The sequence below is a fragment of the Cygnus olor genome, chromosome 19, assembly GCF_009769625.2.
Source record: "Cygnus olor isolate bCygOlo1 chromosome 19, bCygOlo1.pri.v2, whole genome shotgun sequence".
In the NCBI taxonomy this organism is placed as follows: Eukaryota; Metazoa; Chordata; class Aves; order Anseriformes; family Anatidae; genus Cygnus; species Cygnus olor.
Genome location: NC_049187.1, coordinates 11,090,334 through 11,105,419, shown reverse-complemented (window position 1 = coordinate 11,105,419; position 15,086 = coordinate 11,090,334). Strand labels below are relative to the sequence as shown.

Here is a 15,086-nt window from a genome sequence, read left to right as displayed (position 1 = left end):
CCCAGGGGCAGTTAGTGGGAAGGGGGCGATGCACTGACCTGGTGCGTGCAGAGCAGTTACAGAACTGACCGTGGCAGCATGATTTGGGCTAAAGCAGAGCCAGCTGTTACAGTATTTTAAATACCAACAACCCAAACTCGGCTTGTGCTGAGTTACAAGGGAGCACCTCCAGTCCCCAGCGCTGCCCCGTGCCTGGGGCAGTCTCCCTGGCCCCGTGCTGCTGCGGGGCACAGCCGCCCTGGCAGCAAAGCCCAGCAGCCGCTCACCAAATGCTTTGCTTCACCCCATGCCGGCACTCACTGGCGGCCACCAAGCAGAAGGCAGCGAGGCTGATGTCTCCTCTGTGCCAGCAAGCTCTGCACCTGACCGCAGATGCTGCCGCTCCTGCTTTCAGTGCTGAGCACCACACGGAGGCTGCACGTGGACAAGGATAAGCCCCCGTGGACGTGGAGGTCCTCGGAGGAGGCTGTGAGCTCTGCCCTGGGTGATCGCCCACGGTCAGGGACAGAGCCCCCAGGCTCCCCCACACCGCAGCCTGCAGGGAGCAACCAAGGTACCCAAACACCACATCTGAGATTATCAAATTTCTGCTGCTCAGAGCGATCCCCCTGCAGACGTCACAGCAGAACAGGAGCCTTAAACCGCTCGCCTTCACCTCTCCCACTGTGAGCTTCGATTTCAGATACCGTCACCCCATAATAAGTGGGCACCAATATCTGCTCCTGCACAAGTCCTGCTCGCTGGAAAGCATGCCATTATATCTCCAGTAATTGTAAATATTGTAAAGTGCTCGAGTCAGCAGTCTTGCTGAATTTTGCTTTCAACATCTGCAGCCCTATAAATCTTTGTCTCCTTCAGGTGAACTGTGCTCTCCACTCAGGCTCCCATTTACATCCTTCGGCACAGTCACCCACAGCAGCTCCCAGCCCCGACCCCACCGCCTTTGGCTGCCCTTGGGGATGGGGCCATGAGGGACCTGCTGGCCTCCCGGGAGCCGCGGGCAGCCCAGGCTCCACCAGCGCCGTGTGGCCGCGCTGCCATGGGCCCAGTGGCCACCGGCACCGTTCGCTTTGTGCCAAAACCCTTCCAGTCACCAGACCTTCACTGGGCTTTTTTTTTTTTTTAATTGTTTTCAAAACAGATTTCATGTGGTCCCAAAATGAGACCACGATTGTAAATTAAAGTGTAATTAGCCTTTACGCTTTTATATTCATTAACTCTTCTCTGTTAATGATGCAGAGGCTGGAGTACAAACCCAGCATTATGAAACCACATCCAGGAAATAAAATAGTGATTTAGATAATGGCCAGAATGTATTGCTACTTACACATAATTAAACAAATGCTCAATTTACACTTGGAAACATGAATGAATGTTGATTAACCCCAGCCCAACGACTCCGCTGGCGACGCGGGTAAGTGGCCGCGCTGCTGGCAGGGCAGGGCAGGGCAGGGCAGGGCCGGGCACCCGCTGCCCCAGCGCATCTGCCCGGCCCAGCTGCTGCAGCACAGCCGGACCCGCGGCCGCCCCAGCCTGGGCACACGGGCGGCTCCGGCGCTGCAGGTCAGTGCCAAAAACTGCCCTGGCACAGCGGCCGTGTCCCTGCTGCTGCGTGGCTGGGGCAAGCACCAGGACTGCCGCTGCCGGACCCAGCTCCTCGTGGGAAGCCGAGGGGCTGCAGCGGTGCCGCAGCGAGGAGGCATCGCCTCTGCTCCGCCTGAGCGGGGCTGCGGGGCCGCCGGCGGGCTCTGCCTCCACTCCTGCACAGGCTTTGTCTCCCAGTCCCGTGAGCCTCCTGCCCTCCAAATGTGCCAGTTACTATGGAGACGTCGCCTCGTTAGCACAGGAGGAGCTTAACGAAGTCCACTTGTGCAGGATAATGTTATTTGCTGCTGCAGATCCGGATGCAAGGAACACAGGTGGGGGCACAGATGGGCCCCTGCTCCATCTCCTGCCCCTCGTGCCCACGGCCACTGCGAGCCTGGCACCACGCTCTGCGTGGCCACGAAGCGAGCCCAAGGAAGGGACGTGGCCACACAGAGGGCTCGTGGCCCTGCCATAAGGAGCTGCAGGAGCTGGAGATGGTTCCAGTGCCAAGCGGGGCTCCCGTAGTGTTTCCTGATGCAGTCAGCCACGGGCGCCTGGCCAGGTCAGGGCAGCTTCTGCTCCTGGGGCTCTTACTGAGGAAAGGGGCTGGCAGCAGCCCTGCAGCACAAAGCCACCTCCATCCCGGGCCTCCCCCAGCCCTCCGCGGGCGACAGGGCGGAGGCGGCGGACAGGACAGGCGCTGGTGGAGACCTCTGCTCCCAGGAACGTGTGGTTCATGGATCGTTGACTCAACAGGCCATAATGGCTCCATCTATCGGGGTCAATACGGGTGCCTTTGACACATGATAGACAATAATTGCTCCTGCTTAGAGACTTTTTAGTTCATGGATCATTGACCTGATGGGCTGTAACAGCTCCGAAGGAGGCCGCTAACGCACTGTACACCCCTGCGCTTAAAAGCCCTCAGGAAAGAGCCGTGGCATGAAACCATGGCACTGCCACACCAGCGGGCGCCAAGGCCCGTGCAGGGCCGCCTGTTAGAGGTTAATGCCCAGGGGCAGGGTCCAGGCCTTGGCCTCTGCCAGAGCAAAGGCGCGGGCGTTGCTGCGACAGAAGAGCGCTGGCAGGGAGGAGCGCGGCGCTGAGCTCCTGGGACTCGGCCGCGTAGTGGCAACCAGCCCTCGCGGCCCCACAGCAGGCAGCCCCAGCACAGGCACCAGCCCGGCTCTCGGCCAGGCAGCCCTCCCACGGCAAGGCCAAGTGGGAGTAGCAGCCAGGGGAAAGGCCACGGCATCCCCGCAGTACCAGCACCCCTCGAGGGCCGCGGGACGCGACCAGCACATGGGGACGGGCTCCCCTCCCAGGGCCCGGAGCTCCCCTCTGCGCTGGCAACTTCCAGGTATATGATTTAATGAAAGGCACAATAAGAAGTGAAACAATTAGAATTTCTGCCTCATTATCATGGTAATCTTATCAGTTGGATAATGAGGTATTAATGGAGATTTAATGTGCCTCTCATAACAGAATCCCTTGGAGAAAACACATAAGGAAATTGCTGTAAATCCACTTAATGATGGAAAGGTCCCCAAACGCCATATTCCAGAGGATGAAAAATGCCGGATGCAAATGAGAGAGAATCAAGGTCAATAACGCTGCGGGGACCCAGCGGAGGGCGGCCGCGGCCGGGCGGCGGAACCGGCCCCGCTGCTCGGCGCCCCGGGGCGGGGCGGGGCGGGACCGGGACCGGGGCCCGGCCCGGCGCTGCAGGCGCCTCGCGCGGCCGCCAGGGGGCGGGCGAGGGCCGGCGGCGGGGGCCCGGGGGGCGGCCCGGTACCGCCGGGGCAGGCGGGGCGCCCGCTCGGCAGGGGCAGGGAGCCCCGGCCCTCCCGCAGCGGAGCCCTTTCGCAGGGCCCCGCCGTGTGACCGAGGAAGCGAAGGGAAAGGCTGGCTGAAGCGGGAGGAGAGCGGCGCCTCCCCGGTGCCGCCCGGTCCTCGTGCGATGGTACCTGCGGCACTGCCGCTGCTCCGGGGAGCGATGCAGAAAGAGGAAGCCTAGTCAGGTAAACTGCTCTCCTTTTAATCAGTTTTTTACAGAACAGTACATTAATAACCATGTTAGAGACAAGATGGGTTTCCTGTGTACAAGATTGTGCAAGCTCATTAATTTAGATTTATAAAGGCTTTACCAGTCTCAAAGAGGAGAGGCAGTACAAAGCTTTTAAATAGAGGTAAAGCACAATTAAAAGGTACAGAACACACATTACTAACGCAGCAGAGATTAATTCTCAAGTAGTACAGGCTCAACCAGGTTACCAGCTGTTACCCGAATCAGAGCATCCTTCCCCCTCCTTGTCCGCCGTTTGCCTGCTGCTCCAGCTCTCCCGTCATGCTGCCAGCCTCAGGCTGCGCAGTGGGTACAGCAGCACGGCCACATACGTTACACTCGATTTCACACACACATGCTTCACTTGCTTGAAGCTTTGCGGCTAAACAGGTCTGCCTTCTCCTGCTGCTCCTTCTCCGGCCCACCAGCCTTCCCCTACACGCCACTCGGCTCTACCGCGGCGGTGAGTTCTCAAACCTCTGCTGGAATTTTGCTTACAGAACACCGATGTTTTCAAGGGATACAAACCAACACTGTGCTCGCCAGAAACCCACCTACAGGAAAGGGGATCACGATAGTGGCTTTTTTTCCTGAAATTTATGGCAGTTACATTCAGCATTTGGTAATATAAGGTCTTTAAAACAAAAACCTTTAAACCTAAATGATTAATAGGTCATACACATTCCAATTCTCCTTAAAGAGGATCTAAAAAAAGCCTTAAAGAGAAAACTCCTGTAGAGTTAGGAGCAAAAAAGGAATCTCCTGGGGATGAAAGAACCAGCCCTTTTCTTTCACTCTGCTACCCCCCAAAAAAGGAAAACACCACCTTTGCAAAAATTAACAGGCGTAGTCATTGTTTAATTTGGCAGTTTCTCCAGACACGCTAACACCCAATGCTGAAGTCAATGACCAAACCCCAAGTCCATGAATGCAATCTACTTACTGCTAATGACCTCCCCCCAGCCCCTTTCCCTCAGGGTGTTCCATTCATTCTTCAGTGGTTGAAGTAATTTTAACAGAAAGCACCAAGTTTACAGAAACAGGTGTACATGGTTGGCTGGCACCTTTTGGCAACAGTTCTGTTACTTTTGGTCCTTTATGCACTCTTTTCACATTTACTATTGCACACCAAAATCTAACAACATCACTTCCTATACACGTAATTTATCATTTTAAAACAAAATGTTATGGGACACCAGGGGAAAATATTAAGATGACATTACAAGGTTTTTAATTCTTTGGAAAGCCTAATTCTCTAACTACACCTAGCAATACTATATAATGGACTTTCAGAGCAGGTAAAAAAAAAAGGCAAAGGACCATCTTGCAATGCATACTCTCAGCTAATCCGGGGCTCACCGAAACACTTCCCGGTTTAAAAATGTTTTTAAAAAATTACTCCAGTTCTTCTAATCATTTTTCTACACAGAAAAGCAAATTAATAAAAATAATGAAGAAAATGGTTCTTGCCACTTCCATGAAGGAAAGCAAATCTGAAAGACCAGATGATGCTGATCAAACTCTGTTTGCCAAGCTTGCAAACGGGACGCAATGCACGGGGTCATCACCAGCTTAGGTGTCGTTGTGCCATCTTTTAAACTAGTAAGATTTAGAAAAAGACTGATTTAAGGATCAAATATTATCCTCAACTAAAACCCAAACTTCAGGAGTAAAAGAATTTTCATACACTGGTCTTAACATCTCAGATATTCAAGTAATAATTATGTATTATAGGACACTTCAATATAAATAAATTTATATTGCTTTTAGATATGATCTGGCCATATCTTTTTCGAGGGCATATTTGTGCTTCACTGCTGTGTGTTATCAGTCAGGGCTGTGCTTGCAATATTAAGTTACATGTTCAGCACCAAAAACCCATCAAGGCTAAATAACCAGAATGTTGCAGTGGTACACACACTGAGTTTCCACAGTAAGGCAGATCAGAAGAATTCCATTTCTATTGAGTGTTGCTCCTCCACACAATCAAGTCTCTAATAAAGGAGAAAGACTATTAAAAAAAAAGTTACCATTCCACTCTTTCACCTGTGATTAGCTTGGCAAAAATGCTATACTGAATTACATATAGAGCCCTAGAAAATAAGTTTCTTTAATTATGCCTTGACAAGCAGCACAGCCAAATCAAGCACTTGATACTTTACATAAATTGTTCTAATTTCAGTTAACCAAGTGATTTTAAGTACTAGTTCCTTACAGGTTTTAATCATCAAAATGCACACACACAAACACGCACACAAAACCCAACAAAAAAAGCAAAACAACAACAACAAAAAGAACATATTTTGTAAAGAATGTTGAGAAAGATTTTGTTTCCTTTACCAGTCACAGACACCAAGTCTTAACACATCCCTCTGTCAGAAGTGCACCGAACACTCCAGGAAGAGCAAGGAATAATACTGACATGAAAAAGTTAAATGCTCACTGTCCTTTTTCAGCGTAATTCTAACTAAAAAAGAACAGCAATTGCTTATATACAGGTGACAACCACTGGCCATCACTCAGACCATTTCATTCATGAAAAATTTATGGGGTGTTGTGCATAAAAACGTCTTTGAATTCATAATTACCAGTTTAAGGGAAAGGTGGGGTGAGAAATCTATAAAACACCCTGACCTGATGTCATGATATGTTTCATAAAGAACAGTGTTATATTTTAAAATATTTTATATGAACAGTAAAACTTGCACTGCTGCATAGCAGACAACATGAAGAACATTTAGTAAAAACATTCACTGAAACCCCTGGCATATGTATTTAACGTCACTAATCAAAATATATATTACAGCCCAAGGTTTTGTTAAGGATCTCTGTTTGGGGTTTGTACAGTATACACAATATTTCAGAAAAAAATATTACAGTAAGGTATTATTACTCCTTTTTATATTAGACTTATCTATTGTAACTTACAGTCCCTCTCCTCTATATATTCAAACCTTTATAACACCCTAATGCCCTAGCCAAAAAGCGTTTAGCTATCAATTAAGCCCTGTCTATTATAAATTCCAGTTTCAGAAATTTCAGTAATTACATTTTAATAAATAGTTTAGTTTGTCCTTTTTTAATCTTGAGATCTCTCCTTTTGAGAAAGTCCTTTCATTTACCAAAACACAGTGCTTAACAACCTGTTAGAGGTCAGAGAGGCTTTTGCTTGTTTATTTAAAGGATAATGAGTCCAAAGATAATTGCAATGCATTAAATATAGTTATATAATATTTACATTGTCCTCTCAGATTTTAAATTTAGGTGAAATACAATTGGTAACTAATGTCACCTACTACAAACTTGCAGTGTGGCTGGTGTTTTATTAATAAAAGGTGTATTAAGCTAGAAAGTATACTAAGTGGTTGCCCTGATTCTTCTTGCTTCAGTATTCCATTAGAAATGAAGTGAATTATTCACGTGAGTGAGAATTCAGGAAAAGGGGTGATGAAAAAGAACATGGAGACTTTTCTGCATATTTTGAGATTCCAAAATACCTGAAAACTGTGGTCCCTTTTACAGTGCCAGTATCTACAGGGGAGAAAAACGCAACCAAAAGAGAAGAGGAAAACCTGTTAAATTAATTTGATTAGTAAAGGTGTGTTTTAAAATGCCGCAATTCTGTACAATATTATATACAAGGAAAGTTTCTTCTTAGCTTTTGCAGCTGTTGTACATTCTTATAGACTCTTCTGCTAACAGTCTGCCCGTGTATGTGCTGTTTGAGTTACTTGCGATCATCAATAGTCTTAATGAATTCAACTGCTGCTGTGAACTGCATCCACCAGTAAGATTCTTCTCCAGATAAACAGTTGGCATAGAAACTACTAATGTACTGAACAGTGGACAGCAAGCAAGGTGGATTTGCCTGAGGGTTAAAGAAGAAAAAGATAGTTTGTTTGCAAAGCTAACTGTAGAGAATTGTAAGATACATAGTAGTACAATTCTATTTCTGCAGTGATCCTCACAAATATGTACGTGATTATGCAATACATCCGTAGGATAGTGACTGCTTATCCAGACCACCCCCTTTTCACATCCTCAGAAGACATCTGACTTGGTGAAAGGAGCATTTTTCCAACAAGGAAAAACAACTAACAGGCCAAGAGAAAGAACAACAAAGGCAGAATCTATAAAAGCCATCACAGATTTCAACACATGGAATAGCCTATTATTTTAGAATTTTATACATCACAGACCATTCTCCAAACCCTCATGCTTCAAAAAAATGCAAGTCATTACTAATGTGGACCTTGGTTGTCGAAGAGGACAACATTAAGCATGCACAGATAACAGAGGCTGATGGACACAAAAAAAAAAAAACACCGCCCAAAACAACAACTACAAAAAAGAACCATCAGCATCACTCCAACAATGCCTGGCCCCAATTTCCTTGGTTCCAACTAGCAAAGTTTGCTTGGATTCAAAAACCGTAACTGTGATCACATTTCTGATGTTTCTATTTAAACATGCTGAATTTGTTTGTTTGTTTGTTTTAAGTTTAGCATGCTTCCAGTTACCCAAATGAATTATTTTTCTTCCTAATGTGTGCTTGCTTATTAAAAGAATTAATTGAAGTTTGTGATCTTTGCAGAAGAACTCACCTTTATGAGAACAAAGACCAGAACAGGAACAAAATCATCTGCCCCAGGTACTGAATCTTCATTTGCCAGACTAAGCAGGTTCATGATTGTTGAACACATTCGCAGGATACACTGTACTTTGTCTCGGGGGGTTTTGTAAGCGCTTATTGTGCGGATTTCAGACTGTGCAGATGGCCACGGTGCCTCCCGGAGATATACCTAGGAAAAAGAAACACATTGCCTGTTCTCATTTGTCCAAGCTACTAATGTGCGCCACAAAGGATCTGAGGTACCACAGACTTGCAGGCAGGAGCAAGGCTCCAGACTAGCAGGAAGCTCTAGGTCAAGATGGTTGCATTACACTCAGAAAAAAGGTCGCTTCCTGCTGTATTATAATGAAAAACTACAAGGAGACAATGCTGTATGTGCAATTAACATAATTAGCCTGTACTTATTACTGCCTTCTCCAGTACACTATTTTGAAAGAAGGTAGAGCTGTATGTCTCTGTCTTCCCTATGAGCAGCTTTATGAATGCTCACTGTTTGGAGTCACACAGCTCAAGCACTGAACTAGGAAGGCTGCAAACATTCAGCCTCTCGCAGACTTCTTAAGCCTACCAACCTGCTTTTAGTTACCTTATTAACCATGAGAAAATTGAAAATGCTGTGCAAATTCAGAGATGTGTCAAGGTTCTGTTAATGATGGCTAGTTCTGAAAGCTAACTTGGTAACTGCAAACCACAGCTATAGCCTATGAATCACATTAGAAATATAAAGGGTTGAAGTCTTGTCTTTTGAAGGAAACTATCAGAAAGTTACTGCATCTTAGTATTGGCGCAGTGTTTTTCCTGCAGGGGATTACAGCTGGCACAGATAGAAAAACAATGTTTCTAGATGTAAAGCAAAACAATCCTCCCCTCATCACAAACACCAAAATCAAAACCCAAGAACCTCAACGCACAAAGCAAAGGAAAGGAGTTGTTACCTCAGGTATCTGAAGTGCTTTGTGGTTTGCAGTCACTACTTTAGATAGCCTTTGTATATGTTCATGAAGGACCCTAAAAACAAACACAAAAAATAAGAGTAAGAGGTAAGCAGCAGCCAGCCAGTAGTCCCCTGGGGTTTCCCACTAGTTTCAGGTTTGGTATACTGTAAGAAAGATCTTCAGGAATGTATATCACGGTGGTCCCGGCTAATGGACATTAGGTCAGTAAGTGACACGCAGGATTTTGCCATACAATCACGTTCAATTATGCAGCCAGTAAAGCATTCAAAAAACATGTTCTAAAAAGCGGCAAAACACCTAAATGCATGGAGAGTGCTGTACTAAAACAGAAAATGGAAAGAGCAAGTCCGGAAGCAGATTTCAATTATTCTCAGCATACACACCTGCAGAGCTGAAAGTCTGTATCTCAAGTCATTATACTTAAAATTTTATTTCATTCTAGCTGTTTGCTGCAAACACAAACTTTTGCATGTGATGCTAAAGTACTTCTTTGGTTTTGTACAAAATGTTCTAAAAGAAAACAAGTTTGTATGGCATGATGGCCTTACGACAATCAAGTTTGTCACATGAAGACCGCAGAGCTTCCTTCTGCACCAACTGCAAAAGAGAAACCAGGTACTTCAAATTGCAGTAACTTACTGGTCGCGCAAAATATCTCCATCCTGATTAGGGTAGAATGCAAGTTTGAAAATGCGATTCATCACGCTGCGCTCTATAGCTAATTGTGCATCCTGAAGCTGTTCTTCACTGGCATTCTGCCATATGGCATCCTGAGCCATCGCCCCGTATAAGAACTGAAGAAAATCTTCAACTTGGGCTGTTTTATCATCTGCTGCCGTAAGTTTCTGGAAATCTGATAAAAAGCAAAAAAAGCACATTCAGTTAAAGTTTAAAAAACAAACAAACAAACAAAAACATTTCCTAGAAATTTTTCTGGAAAGAAGAGCTCAGAATACATTTCAGACTTCTCGCTAGGCAACACTGGGGCTCTGTTTTGCCCACACCCTGGTCAGGGAAATTCAGGCAAGAACACCTGAATTAAGCAAAGGAATTAAAGGAAAAGCATATAGACCATATTTAGCAAAGCATACAGACAAAATACTTGATAATGTATCAATCACTTCCTCTGCAGTACCAATTCTTGTACTTTCTTTCTCGCCACCCACAGAGATAACACAGAACAATCACTAGAACTGGTTGGAATGAGTGCACACAAAGTTGTCAGGGAGAGGGAAAAATAAATAAAATCAAGAAAACCCGTGTGTACTATTTTCTACCCCTACCTTTATTAAGTATGCATAGTTGCAACGTTCACATTTATCTACAAAATACAGAACGAGTGATGCAGCCAAGTTAATGCAGCGTGACCAAATCACTGGCCATTCATAAGCATCGTATTTATAGCATTCTGGATCAGAAGACAACTGCCACTCACATCTGCCAGCAGCCTAAATGCCACAGTTGCCAATTTCTCTTTTAGATCATCCAGAAATAGCTGCCTTCTTTCTGTCCAATGAAAGGGCTTAACTCCTTTTCTGGGTCACTGAATCTTGTTACCAGAATTTAATCCCGGTAGATATAAATTCTTATACTAATACCAGCCTATTCAGACAGATTTAATATACAGCACTATCTGCTCCAGGAACAAGAACTGACTCCAAATTTCTTATGTGCTTCATTAAGTCAGGTATGTGCATATATAACAGAAATAGTTTGTTCTAAGAGGCCCTGTTTTGAGAGTTGTCTTCCTGTGCCTATATTCCTTATGCTATGACATTTTTGTATCTTTGATTCATCTCATTCAAATTACTACTGTTCTCCACATCTTCTAAGATACAACTACAGGATCTGTACTGATGACTAAATGCTGCAACTTAATTTATCATTTCATAATTAGTCAGTTGATCTTAATTGCTTAACAGTGTTCTTGCTTGGAGCAGATGCTAGATAATATGACTTAGCATCACTTTTAAGGCCAGGTGAGGTGAAATTACTTTCATTCTAGCCCATGAAAAACACAGACAGTTACCACAGCTCAGCTGACACAACACAATGTTGAATCACAGTAGTCTGTACATTTGAGCCATTAATTCACTAGCTGAAATGAAGACTGTTTTAGGAATCCACTCCTCAGATCAGAAGTTATACTTTAAAATATTAACCCAAGACGGTACATAAATACAGAGTGAAGGAATATAAACAATCCACAGTCTGCATTAATCTTACCTTGAATAAACTCCCTTATTTTCTTTTCTTTGCTCTCGAGCAGTAACCTCACACATACTGTAGTGAAGTATCTGTTGGCCACTTCTTTATCTCGCAAAACTCTTTGCAACAGCCTTTCCAAGTGTGCTTGTGTTGTTTGCAGACCTTGGCGACACCGAGTTAAATAAGCGATATATGGAGCTCTTTTCCTAAAAGAAGTGTTCTACATTAGATTCACAGAGAAGATAGAAAATAATAGCTTTATAAACTGTTGAGCTGTAGTGCAAGAATAATCTCCAACCTGCTGTTTTTAAAACAAAGTAACACCTGAATTAGGAAATTCAGTCTTACACAGACTTCTCTGCTTGAATTCACTGCCCATGCAGCACTCCAGAATGCAAGACAAAAGCAAATTCTAAACTGCCTCTTTTGTGTGTTAAGAGCTGAACATTAGCCACAAACTGATTTAATTCAAGTTTATTTCTACCAGAACTGACTTAAGGTCCAAACTTTAAGCCATTCCCAGAAATAGGAGAAAATTTCATCATTTTGTGGGAAAGCAGAAATATAATACTTGATTTGGTAAAGTACAATTTAAATCAAAATGGATCTTTCCAATCTGTTAGTGAGTAAGTATATGAATTCATAAACCCACTAATAATGAGATACAGAACAAACCTATAGTCCTCTGCAATAGAGGCCAGCAGCTTTCGACAGGTCCTGTTATCAAAGCGGCTTACACATCGCATTGTTTCTTGCAGCTGGGCCATCAAGTTCTTGTCTTGAAGGTTAATAGCTTCAGCTAGCTGAACTTTCAAGAAGCACACTATTTCATTATCTAATAAAGAAAAAAGAAAAATTATTAAGGAAAAGGATGTAGGCATAATGAAAATGGAACAACGCTCTTGAATATGGGAGACACGCATGCAGTAGTTTAAACCAAAACTTCTGTACATGACGCAATGAGTGTTAAGTATTTCTGAACTTCCCAGGTATCAAGGGGTAAGTCTTCATATCACCACCTTACTTACTATTTAGAATTATTCTGAAATGTGAAGAGGACCAGACAAGAAGACAGATTGACCTGTCTGCAAATAAACCTATAACCTGCAGTACAGGCGTCATTAGACAGCAGAAGAGAGGAGATGAATACAGTACAAAACACTGGAATGCATAAAGAAAATTTACCTTCAGGGTCTGTGTGATCTGGTAGACCATTCCTTGTTGAATGTGTCAACATTGGAAAGGCAACAGAATCTGCTGAACAAAGAGCCAACCTCAATTTCTTCTTTGCATCCCTTAAAGAGGAAAAGTATTTTCTTAAATGCAAACACAGCTTCTTCATTAAGCAGTCTATGTTTTTTGTTTTTGTTGTTTTATTTTAAACTTACTAAGTGTTATTTAACATAATTTTAATACACCTATGTTGTCAAGACTTTCGAGTATCAGTTCTTTTGATATACCACCTAGACCAGTTTCACATGAGTTTTTCCAATGAATTGCTCTCTCCTCTCAAATTACAACATCCCTCACTACCTCAGTGGAAATAGAACAGTCTGAGATGCTCAAAACTAAAAGCACATAGAAATATACAATTAAGGAAGACACCATTATCCACACTGATATTTGTGGGAATCAATCACATGGCTTCAGCTTTTACTTCTGCTTTGTGGTTACGATTAAACTCGCAAATATGTTTACCTATAGGAGAAAGCAGAACTTTGTGGCTGGGCTACTTGACTTGCAGAGTCTGGTAGATCATCTGCAGACATGTTTTGCAAAGCCTCATCACGTGGAGAGTCATGCACGCTCTCACCATCCCCTGTAGTCTCTATGAAAATAAAAAGTTACACATGAGTGAAGGAGTCCGAAGAAGAACCTAGACTAATACTCTAGGAGAAACAAAGACAGCAAATAAAATAACTTGTTCTGAATAAGTGGAAGACCTATATTGAATAATACGCAATCTGCAAGTTACTAAGAAGAAATTGCAACAGTTTTCAAAGACAATATACTTCTTCAGTATCCGTTTCTTAATAGCACATCTCTTGCCAGTTTGCTTTTTTTAAACAGCCACCTCAATGGCAACATAGAAGAGTTGCCCTTGGGAATACTAATTTAATTCTCAGACAAACTACTCTACAGGTTATATGAGAAAACGTTCCTGTTTTAAAGCTCACATTGTTCAGGTGTTAGCACTAACATTTGTCTAGAACACTGAAGTGTTTTTTATCTTTAAGGAGGAAAAACTATGTCAGTGATGACTATAAAAGCCAGGTTCTCACCTCCACTGTCATAGTTTACTAAAGCTCCTTCACTAGGACTGGTTCGCTTAATTGCATTCCTGTATTTATCCAGAATATCTTCTGCAGCTTGCGCCTGTGCACTGAGCCTTGGGCTGGGATCATCTGAAAAGACCATTAAAAACAAAAGGAGTTAACCTTATATTGTGACAACTGAAAGCTAAATACAAAAATTTAGACCCACGCATCTGGACTCTGCCTTAGCCAAAACAAATAGCTGCTTGTGTTGCATAAAACCACAATTCAAATACATTTATGAGGTCTGAAGCAAAAGCAGGAAAAAAAATAAAGTGCAATGAAAGCGAGCAAATGAAGTCAAATCCTTGGCATATTTATACTGTATACACAAACAGTTCTTGTCTATTTGAAGACTTCTAGAAATGACTAGGCAAATAGAAAACTCAACACCCAGGTCCAAATTATGTTTAAATTTAGCACTGAAGAAATTATCACAGGAATGCGTCTGCAGCTAGCCTTACAGCTCAGCTATGATAAGGACGCAAGCCTTTTAATGGAGACAAAAAAAAAAAAAAAAAAAAAGAAGACTTGAGCCAAGGTTCCAGTACTATTGACAGAAGCATCATGACAATTTAAAAATCAGTCTTCAAGGAAACAAGTCTTTATCCACTTCCTTATTCAGAAAGCCAGTTGTGAACATTAACTATAATAGTGCATTTCTTTCTGGTATTGGACACCTAATGGGCACTCTGGAATTTTAAAGGGGATGTTACAAGCAAAAATTTCTATGATGATATTATTCACATACCTTGAAGTGTTGAGTATCTGTCAGGCACCATGTCATCTTTGTCTTTTTCCTGTTTTTCTTTCTTTCTAAATGGAATTGGAGCTGAAAATGCAAGGTAGCTTATCAGGGACTATGCTGAGATAAAATCCAGACTGAAGAAACTTTAAAAAAATGGCTAACGAGGAAATTTGTCACCAAATAAACATCATCAAAAGCCTATCTGTGAGGTGGAGCTAAACTGTATTATCACCATATGCAGTAAGCTCTACCGTTAACAAAAATACTACCAAGAGCCAGGCAGAGCGCTCCTTTTTTTTTTTTTTATTTTTTTTTATTTTTTAAAAACAGCTTTGCCTTCCAGTACATTCTGTGAAATTATTAGGAGTCATGTTGGTTTCCATTTCTATTTATTTTTAATTTGTACTTTAATTTAGCCAACAGTCATAACTCAAATATTGGTTGTAATGACAAGAATCTTTTCTGGCAACTCCTTCCCATTATTAAGTCCAGGGGGAAGATGTAAAGACAATACATTGTGAAACAGAAGACCAAATAAAGCAATATTAAAACACTGATATTGTTATTTATAGTC

At 43.2% G+C, this 15,086-nt stretch overlaps 1 protein-coding gene across 10 annotated transcripts in view; it reads right to left on the bottom strand.

Moving 5' to 3' along the window:
* Positions 1–3,604: 3,604 nt before the first annotated feature.
* GAPVD1 (GTPase activating protein and VPS9 domains 1) overlaps positions 3,605–15,086 on the bottom strand; it is a 32,972-nt gene continuing 21,490 nt past the window's right edge. For all 10 annotated transcript variants that reach the window (XM_040531357.1, XM_040531355.1, XM_040531360.1 and 7 more), the window contains 10 exons: positions 14,516–14,596; positions 13,732–13,854; positions 13,148–13,277; positions 12,635–12,744; positions 12,125–12,284; positions 11,468–11,655; positions 9,881–10,094; positions 9,221–9,293; positions 8,257–8,454; positions 3,605–7,520 (listed from right to left, as the gene is read on the bottom strand). In XM_040531357.1, the coding sequence (XP_040387291.1) occupies positions 7,380–7,520; positions 8,257–8,454; positions 9,221–9,293; positions 9,881–10,094; positions 11,468–11,655; positions 12,125–12,284; positions 12,635–12,744; positions 13,148–13,277; positions 13,732–13,854; positions 14,516–14,596 (1,418 nt within the window). In that variant the 3' untranslated portion in view covers positions 3,605–7,379. The remainder of the gene's footprint in view (positions 7,521–8,256; positions 8,455–9,220; positions 9,294–9,880; positions 10,095–11,467; positions 11,656–12,124; positions 12,285–12,634; positions 12,745–13,147; positions 13,278–13,731; positions 13,855–14,515; positions 14,597–15,086) is intronic.